Source organism: Magnolia sinica, chromosome 15 (genome assembly GCF_029962835.1).
Source record: "Magnolia sinica isolate HGM2019 chromosome 15, MsV1, whole genome shotgun sequence".
Lineage (NCBI taxonomy): Eukaryota > Viridiplantae > Streptophyta > Magnoliopsida > Magnoliales > Magnoliaceae > Magnolia > Magnolia sinica.
The window spans coordinates 72266604-72292950 of record NC_080587.1 but is presented as its reverse complement, the minus strand read 5'-3'; the positions used below and the strand labels follow the sequence as shown (position 1 = coordinate 72292950).

Sequence of the window (26347 nt, the reverse complement as noted above, 5' to 3'; positions counted from 1 at the left end):
GTGCCCACTAAAAAATCACACGTGTGCCACCATTCTGTCACGTGACCCGCGATTCGCCTTTCGGTAATTCTCTCTGGGAGTGAATGGTCGCGCCATTCATCTTCACACAATCACTCCCTCCCGCACGCCCGAGTTCCTTATTGCCTCCATCGCGAGTCGCGACTAACCATCCTCCGTGTGTTGCCACCCACTGGGGCCCACATTCTTATATGTGCCATTGATTTCAACCGTTCGTACTCTCTTTAATACTATAAATAATCCATTTCTCCATCATCAAGGTTCAGTGTTCATCCTAACCTTTGATTTTTGGATATGAATGGGACCAATTGAAAATACTAAATTCATCTACTGTTGGAAAAAATCATGCATTCATCATATTTTTCAAAATAGGTACTTTTTCATATTTTCCACAAAATGGACGGTTTCGTTTATCATATCATTTAGTATGTGGGTCCCAGTGGCGGCTGCACACGCCCGATTGTTTGTCGCGACAGAGGCAAAACGAACTCATTCCGCCCAACTTCCCAGTTCCCACGAGCGCGACTATCCGGACTCCACGGCTGAAATTCAAATATAGCAGATTTCTTTTACGAATCCGCTGCAGCAAGCAGAACAGTCGAGTAGAACAGAAGGAGAGTGATCTGAAAAAAGATTCTCTCTCTCTCTCTCAATTCCCTTCCATTCAACACCTCTCGTCTCTCATCCGTCCGATCCGAAATCAACGCCCCAGATATCTCTCCTGCAGAGACAATGCCGATGCGAGTATCGATTCGCTAACTGCTTTCAATCCTACGGTGAAATTTTCAAACTCCAATTTCCCAAATATTTATTTTATTTCATTTTCTATTTTCAAATTCTTGCTTTTTAGTTTGATTTCAAATTGATATTAATAACCCCCTGATTTTGATAGTTCCACCCCCCTAATTTTGATAGTTCCACCCCACACGATTTATTTGGTTCTAGAAAAGCTTGTTAATTATCAAAATGGCTGTTTGTCGGGTGGAAATATCAGTTTTGGGGAATTGATATTTCGACCCCATGAAATTGTTTGTTTCACCCCTAGTAGGGTCATTTGGTCATTAATAGAGGCCTTTTTGGAACTTAAAAAGCACTCATAGAGGACTTTTTATGGCCAAATGAGCCATTTTTTGGGTGAAAAATATCAACTTTTAGGAGGTGGAAATAACCTTTTCTTTTGAAAATTTGGGATTTGATATTTCCACTCGTATAAGGCTGATGACCAGAGTAGTTTGTATGGGTGGGAATATCAAATTTAGGGGGTTGGAAATAACATTCCCCCTTAATGAGATTTTTTATTTGTTCTTGAAAAAAATAATTAATATTATTATGTACTTTTGGGATGCAGTTTGTCAATGCATGTGGAGGATTTTAAATGGAAGAAGTGTTTATTGATGTGGAGACGGATGGTGGAGATCACGTTTATGAGACTTCGCTTGGAAAAATAAGCTCTTCTGAGTCTTCTTCAACTGATGCTGATCCTGTTGTTTACAAGCTCGTTCGGGTAGCTACTTTTTATTTTTATTTTTTTATTTTTAAAACTAATGTATTTTTAGTTTGTCATCTGTTCTTTACTTTTTTTGGTATTGGGTTGTAATTACTTGCTTATAATTCGGTGGTCGTTATAAACTTTGTTGATCGGATGATCCTAACCATCCAATTGCCTGTGATCAAATGGATGGTCAAGAAGAAAATAATGAGCAGGCCAATACCAAAAGTTGTATTTTTAAAATCATTTGATGAGTGTGAATTTCTCGCATATGTTCTATACATAATTGGGCCCACAATTTGGATATTTTGGATTGAGTTAGATGTATGCCACATGTATAATGCAGCTAAGTCCCCACCATAATAAAAATGGTGGAGATGGCAAATGGTAATGCAGCCCTTTCTTTTTATACATTTACATACTAACATCCAATAGTTGTAAAATTGGTATTGGATCATTTCAAGGGCATCATCATCATCATCTAAGCCTTATCTCAACTAATTGGGGTTTGCTTCATGAATCCATTTCCATCATTCCACTCTATCAAGGAGCATATCCTCAGTTGATCCATAGGTCACCAAATCTTTTCTTGTTACCTTTGCCCACGTCCTTTTGAGCCTTCACCTTGCCATCCAAAGTCTTCAACTTGAACCAACTCACTCCTAACCGGTGCAATTTTTGATTTGCTAGTCACCATTGCACATGGCCAAACTATTTAGCATACTTTCTCTCATCTTACCACATATTATTGTTACTCCTAAGTTCCCTCGAGTGCATTCATTTCTAATTCTATCCCTCCATGTCTTGCCACTCATCCATTTGAACATCCTCATTTTATCTATACTCAACCTTTAAACTTGTTGTACCTTGACCTCCCAACATTCTGTCCTGTGATGTATTTGTGGTTGTATAGCTATCCCATAAAATCTTCCCTTCATTCTGATTAGTACGTTGCGATCACGTAAAACTCTAGAGGCACATCTCCACTTCACCCCTAATTCTATGAGTAGCATCCTTCTCGATTGTTCCGCTCGTATAAATTATCAACCTAAGATATTGAAAATGGTCATTTTGGGGTGCCTCTTAATTAGTAATCTTAACTAATTCCTTGTTTCCACTCTTGTTGTTATTAAAATTACATTCCATCTACTGTTTTGGTCCAACTAATTTAAAAACCTTTAGATTCTAAAGCATCCCTCCGGAGTTTTGTGTTTACCCCTCCCTCAGCTCATCAATCAAAACTATGATGTCATCTACAAATGACATACACGAGGGGACTTATTTTTGTAAATGCCTTGTTAGTTCATTCATAACCAATGGAAGAAGATACGAGCACAATGTTGAACCCTCATGTAAGCCTACGATAATTGGAAACTCACCTATCCTCTCCATTGGCGGTCCTCAAAATTTTCAATATATCTTCTTGAGATTCCTTTATTCTCGATACCCATTAGATTCTCTCTTTATGGACCCCGTCTATGCTTTCTCTAAAGAGAAAGAGAGAAAAAGAAAAATCCCTCTAATCGCTTGTAATCGGGTCGCCTTGTTGGCAGTTTTTTGTTTTTTCTCCTTCTTATACTTTTCCCGTTTATGCTTCGCAAGTAAGCCTTTAATAAATTCCCCATTTGGAAGGGGGGGGGAGTGATCCTATGCTTTCTCTAAGTGAATAAAGACCATGTTGAGATCCTTCTTCCTCTAGCTGTATTTGTCTATTAGTTGCCTAAGTAGGAAAATGGCCTCAATGGTTGACCATTCATATCAAGGGCCTGGGCACCAAATTCCACTCGTGTTACTCTCTAGTCGGACTAGGAAGGGACATAATGAGTACATTTGAGAACAACTTTGTCATGGTGAATACTTGGAAGCAACACTAAATTTTGTTGTTTCTATTGATTATAGTGATTATTATTATTATTATTGTTATTATTTTGTAAGTAACGCCCTTCCATCATATTTCTCCATTTATTTATGACTCTTTCAATTGAAGCTATCTCCAAATTCTCCAGAATTCCTCATTACATCGGAAATTTCAGTTTTGACCATTCCACTGTCCGATCCGAACTTGCATCACTCTTAAGACAAGTGGCCAAGTGGCCAAAAGTCACTCTAAATTTCATAGTCTTTAAAACCCACTTTACTCAAACCCTCATTCCCTATCTATTAAATGATTCAAATCCAAGTTCCTTACACTTCTCTAACTCCAAATCTCCTAAACAATCTAAAAAAAGACATCCGAATCTTCAAAATCCATATCCCACTAGCCATCATAACCCAATCCCCCCAAAGCCATGTGTCACAAAAGCAAAGTAACACCCACCAACACACACTCGAAGTCCAAGATCCTATCCCAACAACACCAGCCAAATGCTGCCTAAACGAACTTTAATTTTGGATCTATGACCATTAATCTGCTTGTGTAAATACCCTCTATTGTGTCTTATATCCATTGTCCATATGTAAATGTGCAATGAATTGGATATTTCAATGTTGTTTCCCTTGCCTTATAGGTTGAAGGTGATGGAAGACTAGTGCCTGCTACAGATGATGAGGTTATGGAAGTTGAAGATTCACTTGAAGATGACAAGATAGAACCTCCTCTAGTTAAAGACCCTGCACACACCGAAGGATACATTTCAAATGATGGGTTTTCCTCCAAGACGGCTGATTTTGAGAGCTTAGAAGGTTTTCTTTCACAATGGTTCCTTCTATGTTGTTTCTTTATGGTTATTTATGATTGTGCACATATTCTGATTATGAATTATATGTGCCCACTTTAGTGAATTGGGTACTCAAAGTTCTATTTTGTTTCATCTCAAGGCATTTCAACTATTTCCTATAATCATTGCTTTCTAGAATCTTCTACTCTAGGATGCATTGCCCCTTAGGAATTTCAAATATCTAGATGCCTTAGAACCCAAAAAGGGCTTACTCTTTTCCTTCAATTCCTACTACGCGCCATCTAGTTGCTTTTGGAGACCAAGGTTTTACTTATTTTCGTTAGGTAAGAAAATATATGGAATTAGTAGAAAGAAGGTAAAAAAAGAAAAAGAAAAAGAAAAGAGGAAGATATTAAGGTGGTCGAAAGGTTTGAGTGAAAGCTATCAAGTTGGAAGGGTTGGCTCCTCTTATTGGGTGGGTGGCTAACTCTCATCAAAGCTGCTTTATCTAACCTCCCTCTCTACTATGTCCCTCTTTTGCTGCCCAAAATCTGTGTTGGATAGGTTGGAAAGATTGAGAAGGAAATTCTTGTGGAAGGGAGCCGAAGACAGTCACGAGTTCCATTTACTTGAGTGGAAAGAGTTATACAAGCCTATCCATGGAGGCATAGGTGTGCGAGACTTGGAAACTATAAACAAGTCCCTATTAGGAAAATGGGTGGAGCAGTTCAATATGGAAGAGGTTAACCTTTGGAGGGAGGCAATCACACACAAGTTCAAGGTCCATGAAGGTGGATGGTGGGTGAATCACTCCTCTCTTTATAGGGCATCTCATGTGCGGAAGTCGATTTCAAGGGCGGCATCGTTGGTTGAAAGGGGAGGTTTCTTTTCCTTTGGTGGCGGTCGTATTTAGTTTTGTGGAGATTGGTGGGTCCCCGAGAGGCCACTTCTCTTGGTGTTTCCATTGCCTGCTTGGCTTACCATAGTAAAGGGCATTGAGGTTGCTCGATGTTTCTTAGTGAGTGGGCATGGTGTGATTTGGTCTCCATCTTGCTACAAGGTCTTGATAGATGAGGTGGTTGCCGAGTTTGTCAGGCTTTTGGAGCAGCTTGAGAGTTGTCACCCCATGGTGGGGGCAAGAGACTTGATGGTATGGGGTAGGGAGATATCATGAAGGTTCTCGGTTTTTTCATTTGGTGGGTGGTGTGGAAAGAACGTAATGAGAGATTCTTCAACAACGCTCACTCATCGGCGTCCACCGTGGGATCCCGGGCTAAATCTTTTGTTTTCAAATGGGGTACCAATGTATCGGCCCTCAACAGCTTTGATTTTCTTTTCTTAGGTTCCTAGCGCTGTTCTTTCCCTTTCTTTGTTTTTGTTTTTTCTGCCATCTTGGCAGAGCTTGTTGTTTGTGTTCTTGTTTTTCTTTCTTCAATGAATTTCTTCGTTATCTTTATAATAATAATAATAATAATAATAATAAAAGCATCTTGGGGGGGGAGGTTATGTGTTATTACAGTGCACCCTTTAAGGTGACGAATTTTGTGTGGTTGGTTGGAAGGAATCGAATTCTCACCATAGATAATCTCCATTGAAGATCAATGGTGCCCCCTGAAAGATGTGGAATCGGCAGGTCATCTTTTTTTGCTCGGTCAGTTCGTGGCTGAAGTTTGAGTAAGCTTCCTCGAGTTGTTTTCGACTCTATGGGTTATGCCGAGGTTGATTGTGGACCTCCTTTGGCTTGGCATGGGAGAGGGGTCGGTAAGGATGAGACTCTTTGTGTGGAGGCTAGTTCTTATGGTAGTGTTATGGGCAATTTGGGGGAAATGGAATAAGCGGTGCTTTCAGAACCAAATCGAGTCGGTTTTGGATGTTATTAGAAGGGATGTTAGGGATTGGGCATCTGTGGCCAAGCTTGAGGATGTTTGTAATCTTTTTTCCTTTGTTTAATTTGTAGTTGGGTCCCTAGTTGAGGGCTTCTTAGCACATAGCTTTTTAATAAAAGCTCGGTTACCTTTCCAGAAAAAAAGGAAATAAAGAGATTTGTGTCAAAAAGAAAGAAAAAAATATTAAAGTGAAAACAATCTTATGAGAAGATAAAGAGAGTTCTTAGTATCAAGTGATCTTGCATGATTGGTGACCTATGATATTCATGTCAGGTCCTTAAATTCCTCAAGAGTACCTGTCAAATATGGTGTGGCACAATGCTAGGATGGTTATGAGATTTGTGTCGGATTTAGCTTAGCCGGATGGAAATATTTTATATTAACATGATATTAATCTTTTTTTATAAAAAATTTATTTGACACAATAATAAAAATGACACAGAATCTGGGTTCTTGTAAATCTCCTCCCTCTAGGTATGCTAAGGCTAATTTTGATGGTTTCTTGTGGGGAAAGCTAGGCCGTCCGCTGTTGGTGGTATTCTTTGAGACTAGGATGGGAAGATAATTACTAAGTGCTCTTGGACTCCCACTATGTTGAAGATGCAACTTTGCTTTAAGCTTGTAACGCAGTGATGGAGTTTGCCTTAGGCCTAATTATTTTTAGGGCAATCCCAACAATGTTATCACTCGGGTAAGTGGTGATTCATATCTACAGAAAGTCGCTAATCTAATTGAGGAAGTTCGTGACCTGTGCCAAATGGTTGGATTGTTTCTCTCTCAAAGTGCTAAGACAAGTTAATGTGGATGAGGACTTCCTTGCTAAGGCTAGTGATAGTATAGATCGCCTTAAAACAATTATTTTCTGATTTTTGTTGCTTTTCTTCCTGCAGTATTTTGCTACTTTTTTTTTTGGTCTGTGTTGCATCCGAGCTCTTGGCGTAGCTCGGCTTTGGCTAGTTTTTGTTTTTAAAGAAATTCTAGCTTACTAATAAAAAATTAGAACTACAAAATATATTTTATAAAATAATTAAATATTTTAATTATATTTTAGTCATTAAGATAGTAATTGTTAAATGCATGGTCATGTCACTTGGAGTGCAATTCTAGTAACAATAGGAGTGGGAACAAGGAATTTGTTAAGATTGTTGGCCAAGAAGTTTCCCAAATGACTAGTTTGATATTATTGGGTTGATAATTCATGAAAGTGGAGAGATTGAGATTTGAGAAGGATGTTGCCCATAGACTTCAAGTGGGGTGAAAGAAATGGAGATGCACCTCTAGAGTTTTATGTGATTGTTGGGTGACACTCAAATTGAACAAGGAAAATTTATAGGGTGACTATAAGACCAGCTATGCTCCATGGAATAGAATGTTGGGCAGTTAAGGAACAACATGTTCATAGGATTAGTGTAGCTGAAATGAGGATGTTGAGATGGATGAGTGGCAAGACAAGGAAGGATATAATTAGAAGTGGATGCATTTGAGGGAATTTAGGAGTAGCACCGATAGGAAATAAGATGAGGGAAAGTAAACTTAGATGGTTTGGTCATGTATAACGGAGACTAAGAACTACACGGGTTAGGAGTGAGTTTGCATAAGTTGAAGGCTCTAAAAGGGCAAGGGGAAGGCCCAAAAGGAAGTGGGTGTAGGTAGTAAGAAAAGACTTGATCTATGGTCTAACTGAAGTTATGGCCCTTGATAGAGTTGAATGGCAGAAAATGATTCACGTAGCCGACCCCAATTAGTTGGGATAAGGCTTAGATGATGATGGTGATAGTCATGCCACCATATCTTGGGATTTGAGGTTTGAGCAATTACGACACCTAGATTGTACCCTTACTTGGCACCTGTACGTAGGTGACATGGTGCGATATTGTGAGACACGTCAAATCTAAAAGTCACTCATCTAAACTTTTTTTTTTGGCCTCTTATGAATTTTCGAACTCTTCATGACATCAAGCTGCATCCTTCAAGTTGGAGGCATTAGAGAGAGGCCTGAAGAACTGGAGATGCCGCCACACAGGATCTGCATGAGTTGTCGAAATCTAGATTTCCTTAATGAAGTGACTGTGATGAAAGGTGGGGATTGGAAGACTGTTTGGCCAAGGATACTGTAGCTGGGAGGAAGGCAGGAGAGAGGGGCACCTTTTATGGTGCTCGTGGTTGGTTTTGATCTCAGGTGGAGGGAGGTAGAGCTAGCTTTTGTATTTGAAAAATTATTATCACTATTGGAAACAATAATTCAAAGAAGAATTTCTGCGAAAATGTGCATTTTTTTACGGCTCTGGTGGGATGAAGCTTGTACACCAATGCGAGGGATGGATGGATGGAGGGAATTAATTGTTATGTATCAGAATATGGAAGAAGCCAAAAGAGGGTAGAAAGTTAATTCTGTAGCAAATTTTGGAAGAAGGCAAGGATGAGTGGAGGGTGCGAAGAGAGGGTGAAAATTGATGGTTAGTTGGGTAATCTGAGAGCTTGGAAGGATTTGGATGGAAGGACCAATATGTTGATTACTGCATTTCAACATTGAGGTCTTAGGTTTGGGCCCAGCTTACCTATTAAAAAATTATCAATATCCTGATTAGGACGAAAAAGGTAGATTGGATGTATGTTATGTTCTTCTCAGTGTTGAGAAAGAAAGTCGAGAGGATTTTAAAGGAAGGTTGCATGAGAGAAGGGGATTTGGCCTTGAAACTTCAATATTAGAGTGAAAAGCTTGGTTCATTTAGGAGAGTTTTGTGCCTCAAGACAAGGGGCATCAGCTTCATGTGTGGGATATAGAAACCCACATGGCGCTTGGTTCCTGCTAAGGGTGGTGGTAAATACTCATACAGTATATAAAAATGCCATGCAGGTGGGCAGCTTAGTCAATGACACCATTGGAACGAGATTGTCATCCAGCTGATGGTAGAAGGAAGATTAGAGGCGGATGTAATGCTTGGAAGTTGAGGAGATGGGAGGAGATGGGGGTCAAGGATTATGAGTGGATGTAGACATTACAATCCAAGCATGAGAGGTGGTCAGAGCACCCTGAGGGGGGTAATGGATTCCTTTAAAGGACAATTTTCCTGGTGCGTACCATTGAGGGATACTTTGACGGGTTTCCAATGGGTTTTCACGACTGTATACGGACCTAATAGGCCAAGGCAAAGACTTCAATTTTGGGATGAACTAAATGTATGTTGGAATTGATGGCACCGTGGTATGGGAGGGGATTTTAATGTGGTAAGATATTCGTATGAAAAATCGAATGGGGTAAGATCACGCGCAATATGAGAGGTTTTTCAGAATGGATAGAAAGAAATGAATTCGTGGATTTGCTGATGGGTGAAGTAAGGTTCACATGGTCGAATGGTCAAGACAAACCTACGAAGTCAAGGCTCGATCGATTCTTACTCTTGGCGAATTTTAATGTGGTAAGATATTTGTATGAAAAGTCGAACGAGGGTAAGATCACGCGTAGTATGAGAGGTTTTTCAGAATGGATAGAAAGAAATGAATTGGTGGATTTGTCAATGGGTGAAGCAAGGTTCACATGGTTGAATGGTCAAGACATACCTTCGAAGTTGAGGCTCGATCAATTCTTACTCTTGGCGGATTTGATAGAGTTGCCTGTAATGCATCAAAGGGGGCCCTTCCAAGACCTATATCAAACCATTGCTGTTACGTTGGAAATAGATGAAGAGGATTGGGGTCCACGTCCATTCATATTTGAACTAGTGTGGTTGGAGGTAGAGAGTTTCTCAATTTTGGTTTAGGAATGGTGGAAGTCCTTTGTGGACTTTCTTTGTGGTGCAAGGAAGTGCGGGGAACAAGTTGTTTCAAAAATTAAAGTTGTTAAATATCAAAATGAATATCTAGAAGGAGGAGGTTTTTAGAAGCAGGGAAGAGGTGTCAATAAGGTTGTTGCAAGAATTCAAAGCTTGGACGCCTTAGAGGAAAGTGGTGATCTGTCAGAAGAAGACAAAAGGATGGAGAGAAATTTATAGTGCTAAATATAATGCAAGGTTATGAGAGGAAGGGATAAAATGGCGATAGCGTTCTCGTGCCTTCTGGTTGAAAGAAGGCAACAAAAACACAAGATCCTATTATGTGGGTAGCAAGCGCTCGAGCAAGGGTGAATAAGATAAAATCAGTGGTGGTGGAGGGAGGCAGAATGCTAGGCAGAGCCAGGGTCTGTGCGGTGATAGTGGGCTTTTATAAGAAGCTTCTGTCAAAGGAAAACTAGCGTAGACTGAAGCTAGAAAATTTGCCATTTGATATGTTATTAAGTGGGGTGGCTGAATCCTTAGAAAAAACATTTTCAGAAGCGGAAGTGAAGCAGGCAATCGACAATTTGGGTAGTGACAAAGCACCTAGTCAAGACGGATTCCTGATAGCATTTTATAAAAAAATTTGGGAGTTCGTTAAAAAGGATGTGATTGATTTCGTAAATGAATTCTATGAGAGAGGCTCTATTGCGCCAGAGCTGGGTGCTACGTTTATAGTATTAATCATTAAAAAAAAGGAGTGGAGGCTTTGAAGGACTTCAGGCCTATAAGCCTATTGGGAGGGCCTTATAAGATCTTGGCTAAAGTATTGGCATCGATATTTAGAGAGGTGATATCTAAATTCAAGGGGCTTTTATGGCGACCCAATAGATAGTAGATAATGCAGTGGTGTCCCATGAATGCATTAATGAAAGTAATAAAAGAGGTTCAAAAGGGGTGGTGTGAAGTTAGACATAGAGAAAGCCCACGATCATGTAGATTGGGAATTCCTCGATTATATGTTAGACTGGTTGGGATGTGGTGCAAAATGGCGAGCTTGGATACAAGCATGTGTGTAGTTGGCTAGATTTTCGATACTGGTTTACGGCTCCCCGAATCAAGGTGTTTCATAATGGTAACGATGTTTGTAACGGCCACCGCCATAACTGTTACGATATGGGCTATTATGGCCTTTTTTAAAAAAAAAAAAGAAAATTTTGCAAAAGAAAAAAAAAAAACCATGGTTTGAGACTATTACAAGCAGTTTTTTCTGTAACGGCCGTTTCGGCCTTGTAACGCAGCCATTACTCGTAACCGTTTTTGTACCATGCCCCGAATGGTTTGTTCTCATCTTTAAGAGGCTTGAGGCAAGGGGATCCGTTGTTGCCATATCTATTTGTCGTGCTGATGGAAGCTTTGAACAGAATGATCGGAAAGGGGGCAGAGGTGGGGCTCTTAAGCGCTTTTGAATAGACAATTCGGATTTCCTAATCACTCATCTTCAATATGCGGATGATAATCTCCTATTATGCAAAGCTGACGAAACAATGGTAGACAATCTGCGATTGATTATAATGTGTTTTGAAGTAGTTTCGGGCCTAAAGTTCAACATATGCAAGAGTGAACTGCTGGGGGGTTGGAATTTCAATGGAAGCGACAAGCTTTATATGCAAACGTATTTGGGTGCAAAGAAGGCTCTTTCCCATCTACATATTTGGGCCTTCCATTATGCTTGGGCAAACCGGCGAAACATCTATGGGATAAAGTGATCGAAAATTTTCAAAAGAAATTATCTCTATGGAGTAGACACTTATTGTTCGGTGGTAGACTAAATTTAATTAAATCGCTGATGTCAAATCTCCCTATTTACTTTATGTCACTTCTTAAATGTCCGAAATTGATGGTGGAGAAATCAGAAAAAATTAAAAGGGATTTTTTGTGTGGCAAGGAGCGGAGGATAGGCAAAGGTTTCAACTTGTGTAGATTAGATGAAATGAATTTAGCGTTATTAGGAAAGTATGTTTGGAGATTTGGGGTGGAAGCATTTAGTTTATGGAGGGAGGTGGTGGGGACGAAATATGGGGTAGAAGATGGGGGTTGGTGGACTCAGGCTTCGTTATTATGTAGGGCATCTTTTATGTGGAGGTTTGTGGCACTTGTAAAAAACAAAGTTTGGGAAGGGATAGCTTTCTTGTGAGGCAATGGTAAAAAAAATAAGGTTTTGGGAGGATATATGGGTTGGGGATCAAAAATTGAGTGAGGCCTTTCCTAGGTTAGCGAGAGTGGTGGTGGAGTCAAATGTATGGGTGACGAATTGTTTTGATATGAGAGGCAAGGAAATTGTTTGGTATTTGTCGTGCAGGCAGAACTTAGATGATGCCGAATTTGAGGAGCTTGTTAACTTGCAAAAGCTTTTGTTCGTCCAGTGTTGAGCGAATTGGATTCGCTCCTTATTTTCGAGCTTTCTAGAGAGTTGGCTTGAGCCGTAATTATCTGTATTTTTCTTTCTTTCTTTCCAGAGTGTTGTTTTGCTTTGTATCTTTTGTTCTCTTTGTTCATTTGTATTTTTTGGCTTCGGCCGGTTTCTTGATATATACGCAATGTTCAATAAAAAAGAAGGAGAGAATGCAATATCTGGTCTCATGAATTATGATAAATCAAGAAATCAGGACAAAAAGAGGGAAAGGGGCAATTTGGGTAAGAGATAGAGAATGAACATTGTTTCATAGAATGTTGAACGATTGGGTAATCCCAATAGAAGAATGGCATTGAGGGACTTCCTGAAGAGGAAAGTCAAATTTGTGCCTTTGTACTGAACTGGAAGTGGCCAATGATGAAGTGGCTGCGGAGCTTTCGGGTTTCTGGAAGTGGCATCTGTTGGGAAAAGCATTATATGGATGTAATTCAGCCCATTTTACCCTTCCTTTCCATGCCACTGGCTGAGTCATAGAAGCTTATCTTGTTCCAATAATGTTGTTACCTCAATGACTCGAGCATGGACATGAGCTGACGGACAGGGAGCCCTTAAAAGGTGATACATTGACGCATTCGTAAAGATAAATGACAATGTAAAAAGTCAAAACATTTATTGTTATATAAATTTTAGGCCACGAATGCATAAAGTATAGGAAAATCTATATGCATACATACATATGTGTGTATATATCTCAATATAGTTAGAACCATACAACTTCTAATCACAAGAATAAAGCATACACGAAGGTTTTCTCCAAAAATGGGTGTCGATGGGTGTCCACCAGGTGACTGATATGGATGTTGGTCATGGAAATTTCTTTTAAATGGCCTTGTCACATATGTTGCTAAAGATGGGCACAATTTTGTCCATCTTTTACTTCTTTTCTGGTCTCAAAGGCTTGCTTCTGCACCTGACTATACATTTGAACTTGAAGTTTATATTTGCTTTGAGTTTCCAAATATTTCTATCTTAATATGTTTGTTAACTTTTAGACTGTCTTTGTTTTCCACGTTGCGCACATGATTGTAACAAAAGTACATTTCTAAATGAGCTAGATATGCCAGGGTTATCGAAATCTGAGAATACAGAAGGCAGCGGTCGGAAGTTGAACGCTAGGCTTGAGGTGCGTTACTGGAAGTCCACCTTTATGTGCACACTTATTTTTAATTGGCTGCTGCATTTGTTTTTCTGCTTGATTACCTCTGGAAGAACTCTTTTTGCATCTAATCCCGTAGCTACTTTGTGGCTTATCTTCAGGTTTCATGGTGATAAACTGCTACTAAATTACTGAGAATCACACACACACACAGGTTTTTGCGAACATCATGTTAATAACCCCCCCCCCCCACAAAAAAAAAAAAACACAGATGCGCACACACAAATGGGAGCATTAGCATTTGTACCGTTCATTCATTCAATAGCATAGAAAATGGAGAGTCAAGATTGAGCGGAGAAGCAAAATAGGTCCAATCAAACATCTTGAAACATCTATTCAATAGATCCCACTTTGTATTGCTTATGATTCCAAACTAGCACTTTGGTCTTATGATCCTAACCATGTGGTCTATGGCTCGTAAACAGTGGATGGTTGTAACAAATTGACCATATGCAAAGAGTTACGATCATCCGATCACATGATTCTTGCACTATGGCTGCTCCCAATGGTACTATTGAATTAACCGTCTCTATTGATGATTGGATATCTTTGTGTCTGCAAAAAGCTACAGGGACGTTGGTAAGGGGACGCTAGCAAAGCCCATTATATTTAATATATGTGGAGATAGTATCAATTCATCATGTTCTTTGATCTAGATGTTGTTTATTTTGTTCATGAAATTATTATTGCCTTCTGCCCCGTATTATTCATCAAACAACACCATGTATTGTTGACTCCATGATTCCCACATTTCTAGACAAAAGCAACATGTTCTTTTTTCTTTTTTGGAAAGGTGAAATTATATTAAACAGAGCAAGAGAACAAACAAAAACAGAAACAAAAAGCAGAACAGAAAGGAAAAAACACTACAAACTATAAAGAGTTCCCTGAACTCAGAAACCCCACCCGAGGCTCAAGGATCCCAATACTACTATATGAACCCCACCCAAGGAAGAGGACTTATCCTCAAAGCATCGTCTATTCCTTTCAAGCCAAAGGGACCAATACCCAGTGAGGAAAGCAAGCTTCCATCTATTCTTTCCTAACTAATATTCATTGCTTATGAAGCACAATATTTTTTCTTTCTTTCTTTCTTCTTTTTGTTTAGATTTTGAATGGCCTATTGTCTTTGTTTTGAAAGATTTTTGGAGTCTGTATGATGTGCTATTGGAAACTAGTTTCCATTGCAATTTTTATTTCAACCACAATATCTAAGGTTAAATCCATCTAACTCAGCATTAAAATGTGTATCTACTCTGTCCCTAAAGCTCGAAAATTTTGCATCATAGCACTGGAATTTAGTTTGGCTCCACTTAGTGAATAAATCATTGTGTTGTGGGAATATTTTTCTTTTTTGAGATTCATTGCAAATTCCAGTAACTTGATTGTTCCATTAGTGGCAAGGAAATTGCTCCTACTTTTGGATCCATTTAACTCAGGTTGTGCATTTGCATGCACCGCTTCACTTGCTTTTGTATCGTTAGAAGAACATGCTTACAACTCATTTAGAGAGTTGCCCTGTTAATTTTGTTATGGTGAAGAATTTCTAGTTCTTGTTTGATTGACTTGCTATTAAGCTACGTACTTTCTCATACATCGATACTTTTTTTTTCTCCATTTTGTATTTATTTAGTTAAACTGAGGGTTTGAACACATACTTTTGCCAATATGTGTTGCATCGGAATGCCCTCTTATCTATGTTTCTAAACCCCTGCCATTTTATACTCTCTTGCAGTATATTGGGGAGATGCTGCAAAAGGTTAAACAAGAAGAAAGGCTCCGATTATCATGTGAATCTCCTGATCACTCTTCCAAGTACATGAATATAGACGGCCGGTCTTCTGATCAACAAGAGCAGTTGCCATCTAGTGATGAGAAGCTCCCTGCTGAAAATGCTCTGCGGGAAACTATTCTTCCTACATCACGCAGACTAATTAGTGATGATGCTACTGAATTAGCCAGTAGCATGACATGCCCGAAACCAACAGATGAACCAATTAGTTGCAAATCGGTTTCTGACACTGGGACCAGTTCCATACCTGATTTTTCCACTATAAAAGGGGAAATCATCTGCTTGGATAATCTCTCAATAAGAGAGCTTCATGAAACTTTCAGAGCGACCTTTGGGCGAGAAACGTCTGCCAAGGACAAGCTGTGGCTTAAACGGAGAATTGCGATGGGGTTGACTAATTCTTGTGATGTTTCAACTACGAATTTTATAATCAAAGGCAAAACATTAGTCCCTGAGAAAGCCAAAGAAGAATCGCACTGTGGGATGGATGGCAATAAATGCTCAGATGATTCGCAGCTCTCCGATCAAACTATTAGAGGAATATATGATGATGACGGGGGCCCAGCAACGTTCCTGACTAACCAAATGGAAGACCAACATGTTTCATCAGGGAAGAGATTCAGAGAACCTAAAACAGATTCTGACACAAAGAGTGAAGATCTCCATATGGAGCAGTCTACAGCCAAGAGAGTAAGAAAGCCAACTAGACGGTACATCGAAGAATTATCAGAAGTTGAGACCAGAGAGTGCAGCGGGAGACTGATTTCTTCTGTTAAATGTTTGGAACATGGTCAGTCCTCTCCAAAATCACGGATCAGACTTGTCCAAGATGTTGGTTTGGCTAGAACAGCTTTTGTCACTAGGCAGGACTCTCTTGGAGGATGCGGTGTTCAAATCCCGTATGTTTCTAGGGTGCGAAGAGGGCGCCCTAGAGAAAATTTTAGGGCTCTTATGGTATGTTCGATTATAAAATCTAGTCAATAAATATATATTTCTGATTGTAATTTTTGCATAATCCTGATTTTAGTGACTGCTTTAGCAGAATGATACAAATTACCCATGCAAAACCATTCTCATTCTTAGCCATTTAAAGATTTTCTGGTCACTTTTCATCAAATGCTGATGTTGTCATCTTCAGATGATTTTATTTATTTTATTCACTGTCATTCATTTGGTGGTATGTTTAGTAGAATTTTGATTGACTGTACTTTTTCAATTAAAGTGTGGGCATCTTTGACTTTAGATATCTTGTTTTTTCTTTTTCTTTCTTGTACAAAACGTGCTTACTGGGATTGGGTTATATCACTCTTTGATTTATTATAAAAGGATATTTGTTGTTTTTTTAGCTTTGTTCTTTTATAGTCTGTAAGAAGTGTGTGAGCCTGCGACCATATAGTGGTTATGCCATATGTGGCATTATGTGAGCAATCACCTTAACTAACTGAAAATAAGGGTGCTTTTGTATGCAGCACTGAATTGAATTCCAATAAAGTGTAAACTTGTGTTGTGTGTTTTGTACACGCACTGGTAAGTGGATATGACATCCAACTGGTCCATAAGGTGACCCCAACCATGGAGATTAATATGCACAAAATGAGACGGTCCATTCATCTGGCAGGCCACATATGTATTTTTACATCCATTCATTTTGGTATAGATGTTACCTGATGAGTAGATGGTGGAACAATTTGAGGCAATCGAATTGCAAGTACAAGGATCATTGCACTTGCCAATTTGAGCCTTCAATCTTCTCCTTTAGATGCCAAAAATTGAAATTTGAACCCAATAAATGGACATTGCAAGTATATTCCGGTGGACTTCTAGTTTATCTAACTAGAAAGAAAAGGATGAAACCCAACTAGTTTATTGTTTAAAAACAAAGAAGAAAAAAAGAAAAGAAAAGGAGAAGGAAGAAACCCTCCAACAAGAGTGCAAAGGGGGACTAATTATCTGAAAGAATTCTAGTGAAGAATTCTACCCGAGCAACAAGAAGAATAGCTGAATCTTCTGAGCAAGGACGGAAGAAAATACCCAAATAATTGTATAATAAAAAAATATCATTATTCTCTAGTCCATACATAGGGGTTATGTTTATATAGCAGTTCCTTACATGTGTCCCAGTTTTAAATTACTAGCTACTTGCATCCTTGCACAAAAAATTCAATTAAGGAAACTAACCAATAGAATCTATCTGAATAAGACTCCAGTAACTCCACATACCACTTACATGCCAAAAAATACTCCAACTATATGGCATTGTGGGCTATTATGAAAAACCCTAAAAGGGCTGTGGTAGGTTTATGTAATTGTAATAAGCTGAAAGTAGACAGTTACTAGGGCAGTTTCACTTACGGTCGGACTTGTGGGCCCCACAGTCCAATTATTTCTTTCAATAGACCCATCCGATCAGACTCATAGGCCCCATAGTCCTTGTGGACTGCTAAGAACCATATCTGATTGATCTTGTTGGGTCCATAAGTCGGGTGTCCCCTGTTTAAGCATAAGACTTGTGGGTCGGATCTTGGGAGCCTTTTGGTGGATAGATGACCCAGAGCATCAATTGACCAGCCTGATTTTTGTGTATGATCATCTTCATGGTGGGGGCCACCTTAGGACACTGCATAGATGTCCTTGGGTGTACCACACACTTTCCAGGTTGAAACATGAATTATGTATAGAGATGTGAGTTAGGGGCTAACCAATGTTTTAAATATCGACAATATCAGCCGATATATCCTACGATATATCTTGTATCCCACTTGTGCGATACGAAACGCATAGGTAGTGCCGATATATCCCACATGTTCGATCTGGTGAGCATTTTCAATTTCTGATCTTTTTTGTTTTGTTGAAATTATGTTAAATCAGTGTCAAATGGTTATAAATCCATTGGTTCTTCATGTTTCGCATGAAAAATCAAGGAGCTGGAGCTTTGATTTCGATATCTATTGGTTCATCATGGTCTCCATTTTTTTCTTCTTCTAAATTTCTGTTCAGTCAGCTGTCTATTGAGACTAATATCAAAGTAATTAGGAGTATTTGATGAAATGATCATCACATACATTCTAATTTCCAAATTTGAGTGTAGGTGGTCCGATTTGGGGAAAATTCGAAATTTCCCCAATTTCTATTTGGGAAAATTTCCAAAATTTCCAAAATGCTTGCAATATTGCACTCCAAACATGAAATCAAGCATGTATGAGGGCTGATCTACTAATTTGTTAAGTCCTTGTCAATTTTTGGAAATAAAAATTATTTTTTAATTATTATTATCTTCTTAATTATTATTTTTTTCCGAAACTTTCCTTCAACCAGCTGTCAACTGAGACTAATTTCTAAGTATTTAAGAGCGTTTGATGAAATGATCATCACATACACTCTAAATGTTATGCATTCAAAAAGGAATATAATTGCATTAGTTCAGTCAGAAAACGCATAGCTTAGGACCCTATACAGAGGAAACCTATTATGCGCACTTCTTTTTTTTTGAGATGTTATGATTTAAAAGTGTGTATTAAGGTATTTTCTAACAATCCTTGAAGTTTCATTGAAAAATTCAACCATTTTCCCAATGTTTCCCCGGGTTTCCCAAAAAGTGCGATAAATTATCTGTGGCTAACACGCCTATTTCCAGTTTCTTTCTATATAGGAAGTTTCTTATTTGACATGCTTCCTTTTTTGTTCTGTGTGGATCATGCAAAGCACTTTCTATATGTAGATCCATCGCAAAAGGCATCGTGTCCTAAACTGACAACATGAACTAATTCTCTACTGTTTTCTTCCTTAATGGTAAGTTTCATCGTATGTTACGGATTGTTCAATGAACTATCACCACTTTTCACGCTTTCCATTACAATTCTTTTCATTGCACTTTTCATGTGATCTGCATGGCACTATTTTGGTCAGTCGTTCTATAAATTTGCAGAAGTCTCAATGGCATAGAGAAAACAATGAATATGTTGTTGATATTGAATATGTCCACTGTATAAGAATATAGGCAACGTTTATATCTTTTGTAGAGTTTACACAGCCCTTATGGGGCTCATCTGATACCTAATGGTTATTGATTTCTTTTTCTCCATAAACTGAATTAGCTCTTTCTTATTAAAAATCTCTGTTGCTATTGGGCAGAACTACCATGACATGGCAGACAATTTGGTGGAAAAGGCCTTTGATGTTTGCGCTTCTCGACAAGATGATGATGGTGAAAGTGGAAGCAAAATAATGAAACATACAGACCTTCCTCAACAAGATCTGCCCTTGGTAAGACAAATATGGTCACGCCATGTAGGAGACTCTTCAATCTTCAATTATTGTTTCTTTTAGTCGTAATGAACCTAGTTAAATGAATGAGAGAGAGAGAGAGAGAGAGAGAGAGAGAGAGAGAGAGAGAGGAAAAGGATTCCATGTTCAATGCCAATATATAAGTAGGTAATCCTCTATGTCTGCACACTTGGTGGCACATGTGTGAGATCCAGAGTGTTCATCTGTTGGGCCTCCACGTGGGTGGACTATATGCTGAAACCCGAGCCTGTCAGATGATTCTAGCCACCGGTTTTTTGATGATGATCCTAACCACCATGGAGGACTTTCCTTATTGAATTTTGATCATTTTTGTAACCACTCAATTGTATTCCACTAGAGTCATGAATCTATGGAGATGCGGTTCTTTGTGATTGACTTAGATACAGCACCAGATCCCTTCTCGGAAAAGAAACAAGCACAGAGGTAAAGGGACGTCTGGATGCAAAAGTTGTTCTGGCTAATACTTCTCTTTTTGTTTCTGAAGTTCAAGTGCTGCTTGTGGAAACTTAAAAGACCCAGGGTACTTGTCCCAAACCTGAGTTTGCTACTGTGAAAATATGATACTGTGGCACTTGAAAAGGGGCATGTATCCATATCTGGCACTAATAACATAGAGGAGTTTGAAAATGCCAAAGAAAAATATAAGGGCCAATGATGCACAATAGTTAGGCTAAAGTGCAGTGTTAGATGTGAGTGGTGTTTGCTAAACATGTATCGCTGGGCTTCCTTCCCCACAATCAACTAACTACTCCAAGGCCCCAACTCTTCTTACTAGACCCACTTTACAATGATGACCCACTTGAAGTTATGGCACTTGATAGTGTAGAATGGCAAAGCAGGATTCATGTAGACAACCCCAATTAGTTAGGATAAGGCTTAGATGATGATGATGGTGATCCACTTGACTCCTTTCAAAACTTCCTTACTGGTGAAGACAGATGACAACGAATGGATCCCTTTCCCATACTTCCATTCTCTCAAGAGATGTGAGTGGGAGTACTCGGGTGGGTGTCACTCAGAGAGCACTTTTCTGCCTGAGACTGCTGCCTTCTTGGAATATTACATTCCATTCTCTCAAGATATCTGAGTGGAATACCCAGGTATTCTGGTCTGATTAGTGCCCAATCTATAATCATAGAGGTCATTCTGTGCTTAATCAGTTCGACCGACGTGACTTTGTCTTGAAGATTCTTCTATTTCTCTCCTTCTGCAGGCCTTGCATGGCCCCAAAAGGCACCATCTTCCACATTGCCTTCCCAGATTGAAACTGGCTAGGGTCTATCTACTTAGCAAGAGATCCATTGGGAGTCCATGATATCTCAAGCCTGCTAAGGAATTCCATACCACTTAGCCACATAGTAGTGATGGAACAGGTGGTGTGCATTTTTCCTCCTTTTCTTACACATGAAGTGCATCTTAGGGACAGCCATTGGACGCTGCTTCTGAGTGTCTGCCATTAGAATCTTATTTTGCCACATCCATGTGAATGCTTTAGGTAGAACATGAATTTTCTGTATCTTTCATTTTGTGTGCGTGTAATCTGGGGACTATATTTGATCCAATATCCAAGGAAAACTACAGGACACTGCAATAGCCATTCTGATGCGGAGGAATTGTAGGTCCTGATGCATTAGGCATGGACACTGACCTTATCCACTCATTCCGTACAATTGGGGCCCATGGTTTGATGATCTAGTCCATCGATCTGATGGGCCCTGTTATGGATAGGGGATGCTCTGAGAGTTTCCCAGATACTAGTCATCCAACCTTTGGCCCTTTACTCAGCATCCCTTATCGCCCATCAAATCAGAGGTCTATCACCAAACCATGCACGAAAATTGTTAGGACCGTGGGCATCAGGGCCCCTATAATCCCCCGTCTCAAATGACACTCTTGCAATTATTTTTCTCTTGGAGCGATTAGGACTGTAATCTATTTCATAAACGTGATGGCACAGGGCACAAGAATGCTAACTGGTTTTTTTTTGCTGCCAGATTGTTGCTGAAGCAGAAAGAGAAGGGGAGGCCATGGTAACATGTGCTGGGGAGCAGCAGCAAGAACACGAGCCTGCCCGCTTAGATTCATCTGGAGATAATTCAGATGACAATGTAGCAACTGTGCCAACATCAAAAGGTGGGACTAGAAGGAAGCATCATCGAGCTTGGACTATCAACGAGGTTATGAAACTAGTAGATGGGGTGTCTAGGTATGGAGCTGGAAGGTGGTCCGAGATCAAACGGCTCGCTTTTGCATCTTACACTTATCGCACCTCTGTTGATCTCAAGGTATGGTAAATTATGTCCTAAAACATCAAAGAATTTATGATCCTGGACGGGTTTTAGTTTTTGCAAGGGGCCCCAAAATTCCCTTGATGGGACAATACTTAGCCATCCAATCGGCACCCAGCAAATAGGCAGTTAAGCAGCGCAAATATGGGAAAATGGTTGACCATGGATGGCTGGGATCTTCTAATCTCGGAGAGATCTCTGGAGCATGGTCTGCCCAGGGTGGAGCCTATTAAGATCAACGGTTGGATCACTGGACTGTGGGCCCACTTGCACAAACTAGAAAATTGAGGATACATTCCTTGACTTTGGAATGGATATGGAAATTCTGGTAATGGAAAATGGTTCCCGGCAAGCGTTAATGGCTGGGACAAGTTTGTCACTGAAAGCTGTGAAGTATATGGCAACACGTGTTTCATTTTATAGGACAAATGGAGAAACCTTCTGAGAGCTAGCTTCTCACAAGCACCTGCAGCAAAAGGGGTAAGGTTTCTATCACTTTCTCGTCCTAGGAAATGTACATTGCTCATCCTGAACTTACCTACTTTTGTGCTGGCCGTCATTCAGTGTTCCAGACCATTCATTATGTTGGATCCCGCTGTTCATGTATGGACAATGTTGGAAAAAGAAGCACATCCACCCATCAGTTTATCCCTGCCCTCTGATCATTGCTACATGAATGGATAGTAAAAAATTAAATACATTTGAAGGTCCATACAGGCAAGGAATGGTCTACTGATAGGATGGCTGGATGGTTTGGAGGAGTTTGTTAGTCCTTGCAATCCAAGGTGGGACCCAACAGATGAAGAGTCTTGATCACGTAGAGGTGGGACCCACTAGTACGGGATGCTTTGCTGGTGCAGAAATGCCTGGCTGCTCTGGACTGAGCATTGTACAAGATCTGATCTATTTCTAGTATTGAATCACTGAAGCAAGTGGCATGCTAGCATCAAAGTTTTCACCCCAACGCCACAGTTGGGCATGCTGATCCAAGTTCACCAGGGAAATGCTTAAGAGATCCCGCTCTAAAAGAAATTTGAGAGTTTTCTACACGGCATGTTTGTGACATCTGGGCCACTCATCAGGTAGGGCCCACCATGAGCACGCTCCAACCCTGAAAAATCAGGCCAGCCTGTTCATTAGGCTGGCTGAGAAAGAAATGGTCAATGCTCCATATTCAACTTGCAATTGCGTTGTGCCCCTCTTGATGATTGGACCAGCCTGAATTAGGTGGCCCACCTGATGAAAGTCCCAGATATCGCAAATGTGTGTGTAAACCCATGGATTGCTGATCTTCTGAGTTGACTCAGACTTGGTTGAGTCTGATCCAGTCCAACACCACCATAAATAGGCCCGATTCAGCCAGACCCGATTGAGTACTGACTTAACTCAGGACCTGATGAGTTGGTCCAAGTTGCATGGGAAGCCCTCAATCATCTTCAATCCCCTCCATTTCCCAAGTGCACTAAACATGGTTCCGCATTCTTTGAATTCCATCTTTTCGGTTCTGTTCTCTCTCCTTAAATGGGTAAAAATCTGTAGGTTGGCGGGTCCCGGAAACATGCTTCGATGCCCATCCCCATGCCGATTCTAATCCGTGTAAGAGAGCTGGCGGAAATGCACTCGCAGGTCACATCCGAGCAGAGCTCTGGCAAGTTGGCAGGCTGTAGTGGTAGAACTGTACATGAAACCAGGTCTGGCTATCTATAACTGTATATTTCATAGATAGAAAGAATAATAACAGAACATATAATTAATGTGTATGATACCTAACACTTTCCCCTAACATGTATCATACTAGCATTTGGACTCCAATCGACGAGAAAGTTCTACTGCTTATCATGATCGTTGGAATGGTGGTACAAGTGAGCCATACTCTGATCAATAAGGGGTCGTGATGCTATGGCCCCTTGTGAAAACGGATTCTATGAGCGGAGGTATGCTAAGCTCACATGCATGTACACCCTGCTCATGCAATTGCCATTACATGTTCCAACGTGGCGTACGTGTACAAGATCCAAGTTTTCTGTGATGATTGCCACAATGTCCGGATCATTTGGCAAAAAATGATGCCGGGTCATGTGGGCTGGGTGGGTTCTGGGCTCCAGTGGTACCCGTACTGCTGTAATACAGAGATGTGCTCATGGAATCCAACCTTAGAAAACCTTTAGAAACGATAAATCAGCCTGATCTAAAGCATAGATGGGCCACAGCACAGGGAATGTCGTATTGAGTGGGAACACCCACCATTGATTAACATAGGGGCCCCACTGTCTTGTGTATATATAATCAATGCTGTCCGATCCTTATGCAATCCAGATGAAGGTTCATGTTAAAATTCAGGCTGTTCTGTGATTCAGGTGGGGTCCCCTGTGAAATTCAAGGGTGGGTGTTTCCTCACAGCTTGTCCCCTTTTGCTGTGGCCCATCTTGGTTTTGAATCTTGCTGATTTTGGGTCCTAGAGGTTTTCTGAGGTGACACATCCACTAGATGGGTTGGATGGTGTGAATACATCACATGGGTGCCGCTACTGCTTGCATAGGAGCCCACCCCTATGGTATGCAAAATAATTGAATTGCTAGACCTACTTATTTCACACACTCCACCCGACCTGAGGAGTGAACATCCTCTAACATCTGGACCTTTTGATCTAAGAAATGTGGCCCATCTCATGGAAAGCTCGAATCTTGTCCGCACGTGCTGTATCGGCATGCTTAGTGGCGTGTACACGAGGAGGATCATACATGCATATGCGCATAGCAAACTTCTAAAAGTGAACTCGTTTCCTATGTTTGGATGCAGGGACAGGGACTGGAAAGAGATTACCACTGGAAAATGTGAAGCTTTCATTTGACTATGGTGCAACTCCCTCCATCCAAATAGGCCAAGCTGGCCCATTGGGTTCGGGTCAACCTGAACCCCATTGACTTGGGGTTGGGTTCAGGTTAAGCAATTTCGGTTCAGGTTAGGTCAGGTTGTCAAAGTTGGGAACAATCACATGTATTTGGGTTGAGTATATATAGAGGAACTCGGGTTGGGTTTGAGTTGGGCACTTCTGGTTGGATCCTCTTGAGGTCGGGTCTGTCATGGGCTGACCACAACCTGACCTAGTCCGCTCTGGTTGCACCCTAACCCAATGTGGATGTGAAAACATCTCCTTGAGTTGTGTAGTCATTTTTATTTTCATTTTGGGGACGTCCAAACAGGCCATAAGACTGATATATAAGAGCACGTGCATGTACAAGGCAGCTCATCTACACAACAACCTGTGTGCCAACGTCGCAAATGTGTTTGAGATCCAAGCCATCAATGGATGGGTCCCACTCAGTAGAATGCCCCTGCCCAAAGATCAGCTCAATCAGCCCATTGGCCATGCTGTGATGTTAGAAACGAACGCGGTAAAGGTCATCAACATGGTGAGACCCATCTGTTCGACGGCTTGGATCTTTCACGTGCTTGCCACTTGGGCACATAGGTGCCTTGTAGATGGGCTCCCTCGTACACGTGTGGCCCCGTTTGTAGAATGTGGTTATTTTATGGAGGTTGCCTGTGGGCCCACCGTGGTGGCATGTCCCACCGCAAATATGGGACGCCCCCAAAATCAGGCTGATAAAAAACCATCGTGCGGTCCACAACGAGCATTTGGAGGTTTTTAAGTGGTTGTTACATTTTTTCTATGGTGTGGCCCACCTAATGAATGGATAGGCCTGATTTTGGAGGATTTCATCATCACGGTAGGCCCAGTGCGCTGGTTCAACGGGACACGGATTGCGTACTGCCCTTGCCCGTCTCCAGCTGGGAACGGGCAGGAGTTTTGAGCGGCGAACGTGATGTATGGGTCTCATCCACACCGTCCATCCATTTTTTTCGTATCATTTTAGGGTATAAACCCAAAAATGAGGCAGATCCAAGGCTCAAGTGGACTACACAATGGGGATTAAACTCTTACCGTTGAAAACTTCTTGGGGGCCACAGAAGTTTTGGATGGAGCTGATATTTGTGTTTTCTTTTCATCCAGGTCTATGTAACTTTATGAATAGGTTGATGGCAAATAAACATCACGGTGGGCCCTAGAAAAGTTTCAACGGTGAGAATCATTATCACCACTGCTTCCTGTGGTGTGGCCCACTTGAGCCTTGGATCTGCCTCATTTTTGGTCCTATATCCTAAAATGATACGAAAAAAAAAATGGATGGACGGTGTGGATAAGACCCATACATCACGGTGGCCACTCAAAGCTCCTGCCCGTTCCCAGCTGGAGACGCGGGGGTAGGACGCAATCCGCATCGGTTCAACGGTATAGACACAACACGGTGGGTCCCACAGAGAAAGTGGTGTATCATCTCCCGTGGTCAAGAGGCAATATTGTATCATCTCACACTGAAATGGCTCGTATTTAGTGTGAGAAAGGCCTCTTTTTATTAGATGGCTGGGATAGTTAGATTCTTAAACGTGGCCCATCAATGCCAGCAGAATCCCTGGTTTGGATCATCCCACGCACGTTGAACGGCTATGATATACGGTCTGGAAG

General features: G+C 40.6%; 1 protein-coding gene and 1 long non-coding RNA gene across 3 annotated transcripts; both read left to right on the top strand.

Annotated features, from left to right (window-relative positions):
* The first annotated feature begins 589 nt into the window (after positions 1-589).
* LOC131226654 (uncharacterized) lies at positions 590-24969 on the top strand. 2 transcript variants are annotated; one of them, XM_058222262.1, is made up of 10 exons: positions 590-794; positions 1367-1522; positions 4015-4189; positions 13334-13401; positions 15170-16180; positions 19358-19489; positions 21526-21816; positions 22243-22299; positions 23359-23510; positions 24619-24969. In XM_058222262.1, exons 2-10 carry the CDS (start codon positions 1394-1396, stop codon positions 24668-24670), a joined length of 2067 nt encoding a protein of 688 aa, XP_058078245.1. In that variant the 5' UTR covers positions 590-794; positions 1367-1393; the 3' UTR covers positions 24671-24969. The 2 variants fall into 2 exon arrangements, with proteins under 2 accessions (XP_058078245.1, XP_058078246.1); XM_058222263.1 differs by having other exon boundaries at positions 591-794; positions 13343-13401.
* LOC131226655 (uncharacterized) lies at positions 5686-6202 on the top strand. The gene is made up of 2 exons (XR_009161959.1): positions 5686-5945; positions 6025-6202. It is a non-coding gene; the product is annotated as an uncharacterized LOC131226655 (long non-coding RNA).
* Positions 24970-26347: the final 1378 nt, after the last annotated feature.

Bases quoted from the DNA above. Each gene is read 5' to 3' on its own strand.
- LOC131226654 (XM_058222262.1), top strand. From the start codon at position 1,394: ATGGAAGAAGTGTTTATTGATGTGGAGACGGATGGTGGAGATCACGTT. The intron at 4,190-13,333 runs GTTTTCTTTCAC...TAAATGAGCTAG, and splicing joins TGATTTTGAGAGCTTAGAAG to ATATGCCAGGGTTATCGAAA. The intron at 13,402-15,169 runs GTGCGTTACTGG...ACTCTCTTGCAG, and splicing joins AGTTGAACGCTAGGCTTGAG to TATATTGGGGAGATGCTGCA.